Source organism: Anabas testudineus, chromosome 17 (genome assembly GCF_900324465.2).
Source record: "Anabas testudineus chromosome 17, fAnaTes1.2, whole genome shotgun sequence".
In the NCBI taxonomy this organism is placed as follows: domain Eukaryota; kingdom Metazoa; phylum Chordata; class Actinopteri; order Anabantiformes; family Anabantidae; genus Anabas; species Anabas testudineus.
This window is the reverse complement of record NC_046626.1, coordinates 9114906-9129558: the sequence shown is the minus strand read 5'-3', so window position 1 is coordinate 9129558 and position 14653 is coordinate 9114906. Positions and strand designations below refer to the sequence as shown.

The window sequence follows — 14653 nt, the reverse complement described above, 5'->3', positions numbered from 1 at the left end:
TAAATCACCATACAGATGGACATTTTTGCAGTGTAACTGTGAGGAGTCTCCAAAGGCCGCTTTTCCACCCCAGAGACAGAGCTGATTGACAGGACTTGGCTGACTGTGGACCCTCCTTCCCCCATCGTCTCCTCCTCTCTCTCTCTCTCTCTCCTCTCCTCTCCTGTCCTCTCCCCTTCTCGCTCTCTCTCTCTCTCTCCTCTCAATCGCAAGGCTGCGCTCACCGACTCGACACCGCCAACAGGGATGCAGCGAGGGCGCAGCGCAGCCTGAAAATGGCACCACCACCGCGCGTCCTGTGGATCTATCCATCCCTTTTCCTTCATGCCTTCCTGCTTCTTTTTCACGCGTTGTCACCGTGCCGAGCTTTACGGAATTACCCGGAGAATGAAGGTGGGTGCCGTGGCGGCTTGTGCGAACCTTAATTCGAGCGAGGTACGCGACTTGGCTGCGCGCTGGTTTGGCGAACGGTGGTGGTGGTGGTGGGGGGGGGGAGCCCCGATCCAGCGGCTCCACTCGCCGGGGAAGGAGCGGAGAGAGAGCGCGGCACAGACTCCCGTTAAGTGCTCGCCTCGGTTATGAATCATGCAAAAAAAATAAAATAAATAAAAGAAGAGAGAGAGAGAGAGAGGGGGAAAATGCTTGTCACGTTTTTGCTTTTTCTGAGCACACTGCCATTAAATTTGTATGACAGATACACAGAGACAGGCTGAAGATAGAGCAGCCTGATGTGGACGCTTCACTTTGTGACATTAAAGCTGCTTCGCATTTGATTCATCTGTGGAACTGTTTTTTTTTTTTTGTTTTTTTTTTTTTCTTGCATTAAAGTAGCCCAACTTATAATGATTATGGCAAAACAGCATTGGCATCTCTGTCCAAATCCCTCTTAATTATAGATGTCCACATTATAACGCACTGATAAATGTTTTTTTTTTATTCTCTGCTGTGGACCAGAGCCCACTGACTCAGTCTGCAAATGAGGAGCAGCAATTACATTAAATTTGTCACACGCTGCTGCTGAGCCTCTCTCAGTTATTGTATTAACATCGATGCTCGGCCCGAAATTAGCCAATGCATTTACTTCCTAACTACTCCTGACTGCTTAGTGGCCTGAAACATGGTTTGAGGGGGTTGGTTGGATTTGCATCAGATGCAGAAAAGAACAGAACAGTTTACACAAGTTGTATTTAAAACCTGATGAGTTATTTTTGTGCAGCATGTTGGAACCAAACTGTTGGTCTGTGGTGACTGTCTGGAGATGATACAGCTGTGACTTGATTGTCATCCTGTGAATCATTTCATTCAGTATTCCCCAAAGCTCCAGTCACTCCTGTTGTGCAGCTCAACAAAGCTCTCCATCCCTGTTATGAGCTGCAGGATTTGCCTTTCATTGATATTTTCTGTCTCGCTCACTCTCTCTCTCTTTCACAACCTCTTTCCAACCACTTGCACAAAATAGATCAAACACTTAAATGATTCTCTTCAAACACACACACATTTTGCCAGGCAACACTAATGTTTTATGGAAACTCCTGTTTCTGGCTGACTTAACAATATACTGGCTGTGTGTACAGTACATAGCGCTGAATGTATGTCACAGCCCCGAGGAGTTCACAGAGAACCGCGGCTCTGGAGGATAGGATAGGCAACAAGAGAGAGATGAGAGAGAGTGGAGTGGAGTTTTTTTTTCCTAACAGAAGGAGACAATGCATGTGGTAGAGACACTAAGATAGCACTGAAATATTCATTCAAATGAGCAGGAATGATGAAACCAAGTGGAAGCCAAAGGAAACTCCTGTTGATTGAGGCAAACGCACACGGACATCAGCGTTGCCGTGCGTTTATGCCTCTGTGTGCATCGTGTTCAAGTTGTTGAGGTGACTGTCAGGTCAAAGGGTTTTTCATTAGTAATACACACTTCAAGAAATCTCCCAAGCAGTGTGTGTGTGTGTGTGTGTTTAAGGCTGTGTGTGACTCACTTGGTCTTTCATTCTTCGGTCAATTCTCTGTCCTGCTGTTTCAAACTATTGGCCTAATTGGCATTTTTAAGCCCTGTGGCTCACTTGTGTGTGTGTGTGTGTGTGTATGGAAGTTGTGTGCACGTGCCCCAACGGGACAGAAATTCAATGAAGCCATTTTTGTCAGCCGCTCTGTGCTTTGCTTTTACCTTTCGGCCTGCCAGTTTGCCTGCTGTGACTACACGCTTAGCTGAGAGATTGCTCTTCTTTGTGCCTGTGTGTGTGTGTGTGCATGTTCCCTGAGTGTGTGTACCTTGTGTTTGTCTATGAGTGTGCATATTCTCCACCCACGCATCTTGGTAGTCATGTTATTCCAGGAAATCCTCCCTCTGAGTCTGTCTAGTAGCAGAAGCTAGGCTGTCATAAAAGGAGAAATACAGCTCTCAAGGCTCAATTAAGAACACAGTCCCTTTGATAGAGCTGATAGTGTTAGCAGGAAAGTAGTGTTAAGATGTCAACAAGCTTAGTTTACTACCAGAGCTATTGATCTGCTCCAAAATTGTTGGCATTTACAAGAAACACAGTTGTGAGGGTGGACCGGAGGAACACAGTGCTTCAGCAGAATTGATGGAATTGCTTGAAATTGCTGCTAACTGCAGATTGCGTGGGGAACATGATCTGAAGTGGAAATTGGTTAATTCATAAGTGTTTGCCGCGAAGAGCATCATCTGAAGGCCCTTTGTTGTTAACAGTGAAGAGAAGGAAAGGAAGGAATGAGTTTGTTTGTGCACCAGCAGAGGGAGCCCGACACACTCTGTGTCTGAACCCTGAGGGCATGCTGGTGTAACAGCTGGGTGGATGTGCACAGGTCTCCCCCTTGGTTTCTTTTTTTAACTGCTGATTTCATCCTTTCTTTCCCCTCTTTCTGTTTCCACTTTAACACAGTGGAAGGGCATGTGGCTCTTTTTTTTTTTTTTGTTGTTGTTGTTTCTTTGCATATACTCCCTTCCCGCTCTCTCTCTTTTTTTTTTATTGCAGCTTTGCTGAGCAGAATCATGCTGAGGAAGGGAGCACTCCTATATTTGAGTCTTCTCTCTGGCTCTAAATATACCTCCTCAATCCTAGAAAACACAGATGCATGATTGCAGCCTTCTGCTTCCTTCCACTGCAACTAGATGGTGATTACAGTACTGTATACGGAGAGGCAAATTAATGATTTAACTCCAAATTCAGCCTGCAGTTAGCGTGCAAATTGATATACAATTGAATTAATAAGGAGGAGATAGGACAAGGACAACAAAACATATGAAAAAACATGACACCACTTTGTATGATAGTCTTGCAATTTGCTGTAATCTTTAATTGGTCCTGGAACTACACATGAAGCTTTTCATTGGATTGGCCTTTGGGTGCTAGGGGGAAATCGCTGTATTGCTTTGTAAGGTTAACTTGGGGGTGAGCAGTTAGTGCAGAGACAAGCATATGTAGAGCGCGGCCTCTACTTGCACGGACACATCGTATGATTCACACAAGATCCCTGCCTGTGGTATAATGTTGGGTCAAAGGTCTCCTCTGGTTTAATTGCTTTAATCTATAATGGTTTCTTGTAGCTATCGGCAGAGCCATAGCTTACAAAGCGCATGTGTGCGAGTCTGAGAGATTGCTCTGCTCCCATGTAACAGCCATGACCTTGGACAGAATAGGATATAGATCTCCGTTCTCATCAGAGAGCAGCGGAGAGAGACAGCAAGCGCCAGCACCCTCTTGTTTTTTTTCTTTTTTACCTCTTCTTCTCCGATCCATCTCTAATCCCTTTCTTTCATATCTGCACTTCTCCACTTTCCATCAACCTCCCTGCTGGCCTTCATCTCTCTCCCCTTGGTTGTTTTCCCTTTTGTCTTCTCCATCACACTGGCTCTGTCTCTGACCCACAGTAGCCGTGTTACAGTTGAACAGGAGCACTGAGTCACGGCATGTTTTCTGGAATGAGGTGGAGCTCCTATACCTACTTAACACAGGCATATAAGCACACATGGATGTATGTGCTCATTCAGACACCCACGCCCATATACCCATCCTGCCCTAATGTATGGTTAGGGGGCAGTTTGGTGGTCTAGGTCTAGAGAATAATGTCACATATTCCCAGGGCTGGCTGATAGATGGGGTTATAAATATAGCTTAGTGACAGAGAATGATTCTGCTGTGAGGACATCACCTCAAGGATTCAGTGTGAAGGGTGGGTGTGCGAGTGAAAGAAGGAGAGAGGGAGGAATTATAGAAGTAAAAGATAAAAAGACAAATCCACAAGACAGACTCTGTGAGGCAAGTTAAAATCAATAAGCAATGTGCATAAAACTGGTGAATGGACACATCATTTGCGCAAGAAACAACTTGGCTTAGGTGGAGGCTGAGCTGTATCAATAAAAGTAACATGCGTGAAGGCGAAATGGAAACTGAGTTGGCGATTGACGTGCATGACGTACATGACTTTAACATCCACTGAAGAAATGGAAATTAGCAGCAGACTGGAGCGGGTCTGTGTGTTAACGAGGTTGTAACGTTCATCAAATTAATAAATGTTGTTTGTCCCGATAAATCAACTAATTCTGTTTGTATTGCGAAATGATAGTGGAGGGAAACATGCATTAGTTCTCATTTTCTCTTGCAGATTTTTGCATAAATCAGCAATTATGCGAAACGTGGTAACCATTCAGTGCAACTGATTTGGTTCAAATTGGAGCTACATTTGGATGAAACCCACTGCACACAGACAACTAATCACATGTTCTCTAGCGGGCTCTAGCTTCTGGCTAGATGTTTAGCCCAGTTCTTACCATCAATGTGAACCCAGCATTGAACCTGAACATTTTAGGCTTGAGCGATTCCCAGCAGTTGCTGAGTTCATTAATGTCAAAGGAAGTCTTCCCTCAGTGTGTGATGTGTGAAGGCCCTAGTGAATTTTGGGTATAAATGGGTTGCCCCTGCTCCACCGCCACATCTGTTGACCCTTTGCCTTCTGAACGAGCCCTTAGCTGCTGGTTAAATCGCTGAGCACTGAGCCTTCACCACTATCTCTTTGCCACCCTGACTTGTGCAAACTCTCCAGTTCTTCTTTTCCTTCGTTTCTTCTCACTGCATCTACTTATCCACACACACCACCCAACCCTGCGAACCCCGTTCCTTTAATTTGACTACATCGAATTCGAGTGTTTCCATATCTCCACCCATCTCTCGCTTTTTTTCTGTTTACGTCGGCTCGTGCTATGACTGTGAAACGCTGCGTTATGCAGCAACAAGCACAGATTTTTCTGTCAGCTGTCGTTATGGTACGCTTGCTCACCAGCTCTAGACTTTCCCCTGCTAATGAACAGCTGTGAAGGTATAATGAGAGGAAAACACCTGAAAACTTGGAAAGCTTCAATTTAATTAGCAAATATCAATCATTTAATGTTCGACATGGAGTATTTTCATGGAGGAACTTGTGTTTGGAACAGTCTCTGCATATTTGTGCATACCTGATGCCCTCTGTCTTAAATGGTAACCGAACCTTTTGCTGACTTCGTTTGCTGAGAAGTAGTTTAGGGTGGTTTGATGAAGGAAGCAGGAAGGTTGCTACACAGACAATTACTGCAGTGCATGCAAGTAGATTGCACAGAGGCAGTGTGTGTGTGTGTGTGTATATGTGTGTGTTACATGTGTGTATACCAACAGTAGCAGCCTGTCTAAGCACTACTTTTATCTGACATGTGATTTCCTATCTGTCTCCACTGCTGTGGCTCACTCCTGAGATTCCAGGCCAATTTACCCTCCTGTGACCAACCACTGTGTGACAGCCGCGTGTGTGGGAGAGCGAGTCTTAAGAGGAATGTCTTAAGAACTAACAGAGCACAAAAAAGGTCAAGAAGAAGCCCCACACAGAGAAATGCACGCACTTGAAGAGAGACAGACGCTTCTGCAGAATTAGCTGTCCTGTGTCTTGTTAAGGAAAGAGAAGCTTTATCTATCACCTCACATTGACTCTATTCACTCGGCACTAGCTATTTTAATTCAGTTCTTTAAATGAATGATGGGATGCGTCACACAGTTTGACTGTGTGTGGAGGGGCATGTGCGGAGGCGTATGTGTCTGGGGTTTGTACTGCAACTTGTTTCTGGATTCTCAAGGTCTGGTCTGCGTGCATGTTTGTCGGTGTGCGTCATTATGGTTGTGTGTGCATTTGTTGCTCTTTGCCCCTGATGAGTTGTTTGGCATACTGGTGGAAAAGGCTTATTAAAAAAAAAAAACAAGTGTCTGGATCTGACTGGGTGTCACTGTTCAACAGTGCAAGCGTTCAACCAGCAAGTGCAGACAAAACTCATACATGCACACATATACACACACGTGCGCGCTCACAGACACACACACACACACACACAGTCTATTCAAGCGACAAACTAGGGCAGTGCTCCTGTCACAGTCTGTCAAAATGGCATCTTCTGTTCTACTAGTGCTGCCACTGTATATGAAATGGCAGAGAAGGGTAATATACCTTTTTCACAGTGAACCAGGGAGGGAGGGGGGCAAAAATACAAGCTCAACGAGGTAAAGTTCATCACAATATGTTTTTATTTTGATGATTATTTTTAGCTTTGCGTTGCACATAATCTACCTTTTGGTTTACCAGGGCTTTTTTTTTAGGGCTTTGGAGAATAAGGTTTTCAATAAACCATGTGCCTTCCTTTTAAAAATCCCTTCACTAAAGCAGCTGCACTAAAAAGGAGCATCTCAACTAGCGTCACGTTTTCCCCTGTATGCAGTTAAGATATCTTGTGGCTATAATTCTGACATACTATCACCTCACAATTCAGACAAAAATTGGAAGGAAAGTCATTAAAAACACATGCTACTATTTCATATCTCTACATGATTGATGAACATTATTTAGGCCTCCAACTCTCTCATTTTTGACTCCCTGACAATCCTCCCACCTTTTGTTATTTCTGTCCCAGATGAGGCACCAGTTTAAGGTTTTACCCCACTTTTCACAGGCTGAGTGCTGCTACATATATTTCTCTTCTGGCATCTGCAAACTGTGTAGGTCACCATTTGAAGATGTGACTCGAGTTAACGAAACGCAGATCAAAAACCTCAGTGTTGTGGGCCAAACACTGGAAACACCTCCCAATACAATGCACTTCAGTCTATGACTCGGCCGTGCACTATGACCTTAGTAATAAACAGATAGCAGAATGATCACCTTCCTGCCAGCAGTGACAGTATTTAGTATTCTATCCTACCATGTGAAAAAGTGCTCTTATCCTGAAACATATTTATAAGGTGCTTAGCTGCTTATATTAGTATAGACAGCTAACTCTGTGTATTAATTAACACATGCATGAATTATTTTCTCCATTCACACATATTTATTAAAAGAAAGCAAAGCTAACAGAGAAAGGAGAGAAGAAGAGAGATGACAGGAGAGGAAAAAAGACGTAGTGATTTGTGGATGAGAGGGAGAACTGATGAAAAGACTGTGAGAGAAAGTGTAGCCGTCTTGGTGCGAAGCCAGTTTGTACCTTAAGTTCATAGCTCAACTCTTCTCACTCCTTCATCCTGCTCTCCACCGGCCCGTTTGTTGCCCTGACAACACTCTTGCTCGTTGAACTGCACTCCCAGTGGAGTGGAAGCAGGGGAACTTGTGTGTGTGTGGTGTGTGTGTGTGTGTGGTGCTACTAATACTGATACTATTACCAGTGTTTGATTATTTTCGTGTAAAGCATTTAGAATCTCCTTGTGTATGAACGTATTCTACAAATATTTTTGTCCTTGCCTTGAGGAAGTTAAATGGTAGTTTGACATTTGGCAAAATGTTTATGCTCTTAATCCTTTTTTGCTTTCTTGTGAAGAATTTCTTTTCATTCTTGAGATAGTTAGCTTACAGACTAGCAAAATATACTTTTATACTTATATAACCTCTAAATCTCACCCATCAGGAAGTTATATCTTCTTTGATTCATTCATTAATAAGCGAACAGAGCCATGCAGCGTCCAACTGGCTACAGGCAGTAGCTGTTCTACAGGCATGAAAGTGTTAACAATCTGAAAATCTTAACTTTTGGATAGAAAGCAAATACATGTTCTTCCTAAAATCATTTTAATTATTTATTTTGTCCTACTTAATGTGTGGGCTTTGTTTTTTAGAGACAACAAACACATTCGTTGGTGTTTCTTTGGAGTTATATTAAATATAAATGATTAACAGCTCAAAAAGACTCAAGGTAAAATCTTTGATTTTGGAAACCAGTCACCGCTCACTATTACATTATTTTGTAGCATCTAATTTGAATTTTCTTCCAATATTTCTTTATAAAAAAAAACACATCACTTTTTTGCAGCAAGAAACACAACTTTTGGGTGTGTGGCCAAATACGTCATTAAAAGTCAAAAACAATTTGTCGCGTATGTGCAGTCTCAATCATAATCTACCAGTTTTAATTTAAAATTAAGCAGGAATGAAGATCTTGTGAACTCATTATGTAGTCACATATTGTAGCCTATATTGAGTCTGTGTGGTGGTCGTATTGTGTAGTCCTTTTTCTTTGCGGTACTGGCACCATCTTAAGGTGTGTGTCAATTTCGTGTGAGTGTCGGTGTGTGTAAGTGTCCTGGTGTCTTTGTGCGCCAGTCTGGCTGTTGGCAGCGCTGTTTGATTCTTGGCAGGTGGATCACAGCTTCTTGCAGCCCAGCTATAGCAGTGGATACCGACCAGAGAGAGAGAGAGTGGCAGAGAGACTTAAACAGACAGGGAAGGAGAGAGAAAAAGAAAAGGAAGACAGACAGAGACAGACACCCCAGAGGGAGGAAACAGGAGTGGGAAGAAAAATAGACACAGAAGGAGATGGAGAGACAAAGAGATGAAAAAAAAATCTGTATTTTCTTTTCACGGTTCTACAGTAAACGCAGTTGTGGTTTCAGCATTGTACTGGATCTGCAGATGAATTTCTGATGTAGAAATTCACACCCTGCAACCCCGCTTTCTCCTCATGTTTCACTCTCAGAATGTAAACCTTGCAGATTGGTGGTGAAAATCAATAAGACAGCATGTCTCCCTGTAACCAAACAACTCTCCCAGTAATCAGGTCACATGTGCATGTGGAGGGATCGGTGCATTGGTGTCTTATGTGATGAAAGCTTGTGAGATAATGGATATGTAGATGATAATAGAAATCTGTACATACATGCAGAAGCACTGTTTCCATTGTTGTCATTTACTGTAGTTATCAAATCTGGAAGGCGATTCACTGCAACTAACTTGAACAGTGTGTGTGTGTGAATATTTAGTGTGTGCTTTTGTTTCTTGGGTAAAGCCTAGATTTCACCCACGCACAATTTAGAGAATTCCCCCAGAGAAAAAGAAGCGTTTATATGTTTATAGATGAACGAAGTAAAAGGTAAAAACGTGGTTTTGTGTTGGATTTGGAACAAAAGGTACATCATTTGTACAATTTCCTGCCTTTCTTTACAGACACACAGACACACACAAACACACACACACACACACACACACACACAGATAGCCTATATGCATATTGACTGTGTCAGCAGACAGGAAGCTATAGCTAATACATAGTTGATGAGACCAGTTATTGATTACAAGTGATAAGTGGTATTGACAGGAGGTGTGAGGAGATGAGGAAAAAGTGTTGATGTGTAGGTTTAAATATGTGTTTTTTCCCAGTGGACTGCAAAATGGCTTTAAAATATGTAAAGGTCTCAGTAACGCGTTTGCTCACTACATAAATATGCATAATGAAGGACACCAGACACGAGCAAGTGTCTTATAGGCCCAAATTCCCACTTAACCTCTAGAGGTGTCTAGCCATGCAGATAGTTTAGGCTTTAAATTCCCAGGTTTTGAGAAATCCCTTTGTAAAATGTAAATGTAATATGTGTGATTTCAAATTATTTTCTAACATTGATGCTATAAACAAATGAAATATTCTGTGTGGCTTGGTAATACTTGGAAAAAGAGCTTTTTTCAAAGTGCAATACATGGGATTTCTGCTTGCTGTTCACTCCTGCTTAGGCTATCCCACCTCTATATCCTAATACCTCACCGCCAGGCTGTTGCTTATGCTAATTCTTTCTAAATCCCACTGTGTAAACATAACAGAGAAGAAAAGAAACTGGAGAGAGAAATGGAGAACACACAGACACACACACACACACAGGCACACACACACACACACACGGCGAGCGCACATGTTGATAACTATCTAACAGCTAACATCTGTACGGTCTGTAAATTGGATGTTTGCAGCAAAAAAAAACAGACAGTTCAAATTTGCACAAATAAACATGCAAATAACACATTCGCTCCACAGAATAGTCCACAACACACACTCAGTGGGGACGTTTTCTTTGGCGCAAGAAGAAATTCCTATGAAAAATTCAGTGGCGCCTGTGAATTTGAGTAACCAGGACATTATTTCTGGAAAATACACACTGAATCACAGTTTCAAAGGGGACAGCTCTGGATACAAAGTATAGAAAAGTGAGAAAATGTGTTTTTATGGAAAACTATAAAGGCTGCACTTGGGTATATTCTTTAGTCAAACACATTGTTTTAAAGTTACTGACTTACAGAGCATCTCTGGCATAATTGACTGGATGTGAAACAGGCAATTTCACAAACCTCGTCAATGGGTACAGTAGCTTTTAGACGTGTGTGTGTGTGTCTGTGTGTCTGTGTGTGTGAGAGAGATAGAGAGAGAGAGAGCCCTGAAATCACATATTATTATATTATTATGTCTTGTTTCTGTACGCCACTCAAATGCTCATGAACTGAGGAAAGCAGTCTAAATGGTCTTTAGTCTTCCCTGAATACACACACAGGCTGGAGGCTCCCTGTGACCTTTTGCCGCTCAGCACCTCTCCTCCACTGTTTCTGTCTCGTCCCTCTCATTTAATCTCGCTCTCATCTCGGCTCTGCTGTGCAGCCTATTTGTCTGCTTCATTATACCATGTGCGCTATTTTCTCTGTAGCTGCTTTTTCTCACGCAGGCTCCGCTGTGTGTGAGCGCGGGCGAATGCATGTGGCGTCGCTCGCACATACGCACACACTAATGCAGCATGACATGCCTCCCCGCTGTCACGGTGTGCTGAGCTGGGGAGAACGGCTGGGATTCAGTTAGGGCTGATGAACAGCATGAGTGCAAGAGGAAGAGAAAGAAAGATAGGGAAAACGGGGAGGTTGGACCAATTTTACAGTCCCTTTGTTATACTTAGAAGCAGTATGGATACACAGAGGGGCTTGTAAACAGGCACTTCCAGCCTCTTCCAATTGAGTGATTAGTCTCATTTGCATTCAGGAGGGCAAACTCTGTTTTCTTTTTATTTTGCAATAGTTTTTCCAGGTCACTGCTTCTACATTATAAAAATCGGAGAGAATATGAAAGCGTGTTGCTTTAAAGTGATGCAGTTACTTTAGATTGTGTCGGGCCAGTGCCTCATGTCTGATGTTCAATCTGTGGATTGAAAGCATAGGTTCAAAGATTTTAATTGTGGGAGGCTAAGCCGGGAGAGCCACAATGTATGTGATGGAGAAAGAGGGAAGCAGAAGTCTCTGCAGATGGATAATGATCAAATATTTATGGTCAGCGGTGTTGAAGGCTTGATTAGGATCTGACTGAGCCAAGCCTCAACAAGAACACACACTGACAACACCGGTGGACAACCTTGGCCCAGAATCTGAGCAGGTTTTCATTAGGCCTCCTGCTGGTCAACTCACCTTCTTCTCCCCACTTTTCATTCTCACCTTCTTGCATCCTCCCCTCACTTCCTCCTGTCTCGCAGAGATCACACACAGAAAACAACATGTGCAGTTCGAGTTACCAGCATCCTACAGTGGTGCATTTCGTCCTGAATGACATTCTCCACATTCTCACAACAGCAACAAAGGAAAAATAGAGTCAGAGTTATCGTATTACACCTTTTCAGGCTTGGAAGTTGTTGGCATGAAAACTTGCCAGCAGTGAAATCCATAGTAACCACTTGAATACAACTTGGCCACAGTCTCCTTTCTGCTTAAAATTGAGTTGCTATACAGGACATTTTGACTTCTAGAGCTTAAAATGTAAATATAACTGTAAAATATGCTCTCGCCTTGGTATTTTGATGGTGTTTTAATGACTGACTTTGTGTCCCCTTGAATCATACCAGCTGCAGCAGAAACCACAGTCATTTTAAAGTTGAAATTATAGCTTCACCACTACTTGTGATTCCACTGTTGTTGTACAATACAACAAAAGACACTGTTGTATAAAACACGAAACATGTTGAAGGAAGACAATATGGTGTTAGGTGATGCATAAATGACTGGATATTGAATGTGTGAGTTCATTTAGTCAACTACTGCGTTATTTTCTATATGTGTTAACATGTCTGTTCTCTCTCTGTTCTTGCAGTTACGTTGCTGGACTCCATGTCAGCTTTAGCTGACTTAGGCTGGGAGGCCTACCCTAATGAGGGAGTGAGTATTTGCTATAAACACACACAGACACAGACACACACACACACACACACACACACAAAATCATCCTCTATTTATGCCAGAGCTGGCACCGAAAGTATGGTTGTGTGACATGTTTTTTTATTTTCAGGCAACAGCCAGGAACTTAGCAGCAGCACTGGAGTGTGTGTTTTAGAGAGCACTGGGTTCTCGAGCGTTCTTTGCTAAATCGGGAGTCTGCAGGGGGAATTTACAAATTATTTCCGCTGTGCTGAAAATGCTGTGGCACTGGAGCCTCCATTTATTACGGGTTGCAATGTTAGGGATGGGTTTGAGGGATAAATATTCTTACGTAAGAGGACATGGTGTGTTTGTGTTATCTGCATGTGTGTACCTGCGTGTGAGTGTGTGTGTGTGTGTGTGTGTGCACGGATTGCATAACTAGCCTTTTTGCAGGTACAGGGACCAAGGGAGTCTGAAGTGCAGCCACCATGAATCAGAAAATGACAACAGAGGCGTGAGAGGAGAGGAAGAGGGCGAGAGTGTAGAGAGGAAGAACGACATAGTGCATTCAATAAAGAAATAAGAGCCGTTTCTGTACGTCAGTCTAGCACAGGAGTTGTTGAATGGATGAATTCTGTTTCCCCTTGAGTTACACTTCCTCTGCACTATTCATCATCGGTGTGTTAAATTGCAGGATGCCACACGCAGTTTCATGGCGGTGCCCAGCCAAAGTGAGCAGAGCTAAGCAAGGTTGTTTTCTTAAGCAATCAAGGATATCAAGTTCACTTAATTGAAATGCTATCATTGTGTGCCCATACTGTGGATGTTTGTGTGTCTTTTTTTTTTTTTTTTTTATAGACGAGGAGAATGCGTTCCATCTGTGGCGAAGCCAAAAGGTTCAATCTAATTTAGAAAACCAGATTACACAAGTTACTTTTTTATTCAAAATATGGTTCAGTTTGAGGTGGCTTGCTCACGGCCCGGAAAAGCACATGTGTTGTTAGTTTACCCTCAAAGAAATGTTGTTGGCTGGAAACTGAAATGTCTCTTTTGAACTGACAACTCGGTGGGGATCTGCCATCTCCTCCGCGAGCGTGCACTGAAACCGAGGAGAAAGTGGCTCTGCGGGCCTCCACACAACTCCTCTGCTAAGTAAATACTACAAACGTGTTTGTAGCTTGTTCGAGTTTCTTTACTTTGGGGTGAGGCGCATCCTTATCAGCGGCGTCATCTGACCAAAGAAATCATAAAAATTGGTTAAAGCTGGTCTCAAAGTCTTTGCTTTCATGGTTGTTCTCATCTTGTCTTGTGGCTCACAGAGCCGATGTTATCTTCCTCCTAGATAAACTCGATCCTGCTCGTCTTTCTCTATGTGTCGTGATCCTTACTAATAGCAGGCGAAAACAAAAGGATAAGTTGTCTGAAATAAACACGTTTGCTTTTGCTTCTTACAACGGGCACAATTTTCTACTGTTAGCTGCGACTTTGACATGAAATAAAAATTGTGCTTGTCTTAAACAGTTAGAGAGAAACAGACGCGCAGAAAAATAAACTAATGTGACTAAAGTAGCATAAACAGAGATTAAAGATTAAATAAAAGGAATTACTTTTAAACCCCATACATTGATATAATTCCTACAGAAACATAAAATTTACCCAACACCTCTCCAGTTTTTATGTTTTCACTTCTAACACGGAGGCTACATCAATAAGACGAGTTTCTGAATACATTTTGAGAGAACAGTGGTCTGTGCAGTGTCTTATTGATGTTTCATTTACATCTGTTGTTTGTGAAGCTCTTACGCTACGAGTGAGTAATGACATCATCTCAACTCATTCCTGCCTGCTGATTGGCCCGCTCGTCTAGACTGATTCCTATTCTGTGTTTTTCTGGGCATGGCTTAGTTTGCTTAAATCACCCAGAGCGGTGCTAGAGTAGCTGCTGGAGGCTTTTATTGTGAAAGACTTAAATACACAGTATATTTGTATATATCAGTGTTGTTTGTGCTATTTGTTTGGCACATCAGGTTTGAACATTGCAGGAAGAAAAACATGTCACGCTGTATTTCCTGTGTGCATTCTTATCCCTAGTATACCAGTTTGTATTTAAACAGTCTGAAACACTACAAAGGAATTATTGTTATAAGATAAACTTCTAAAACACAAATACATTTATGTCTGTTTGTGCAATAAAGCAATCCAG

General features: G+C 42.5%; 1 protein-coding gene across 1 annotated transcript in view; it reads left to right on the top strand.

Annotated features, from left to right (window-relative positions):
• The first annotated feature begins 230 nt into the window (after positions 1 to 230).
• The window catches only part of epha4b (eph receptor A4b), a 70506-nt gene continuing 56083 nt past the window's right edge, over positions 231 to 14653 (top strand). Inside the window, 2 exon segments of the mRNA XM_026375046.2 lie at positions 231 to 393; positions 12404 to 12468. Of these exon segments, the coding sequence (XP_026230831.1) occupies positions 276 to 393; positions 12404 to 12468 (183 nt within the window). The 5' untranslated portion in view covers positions 231 to 275.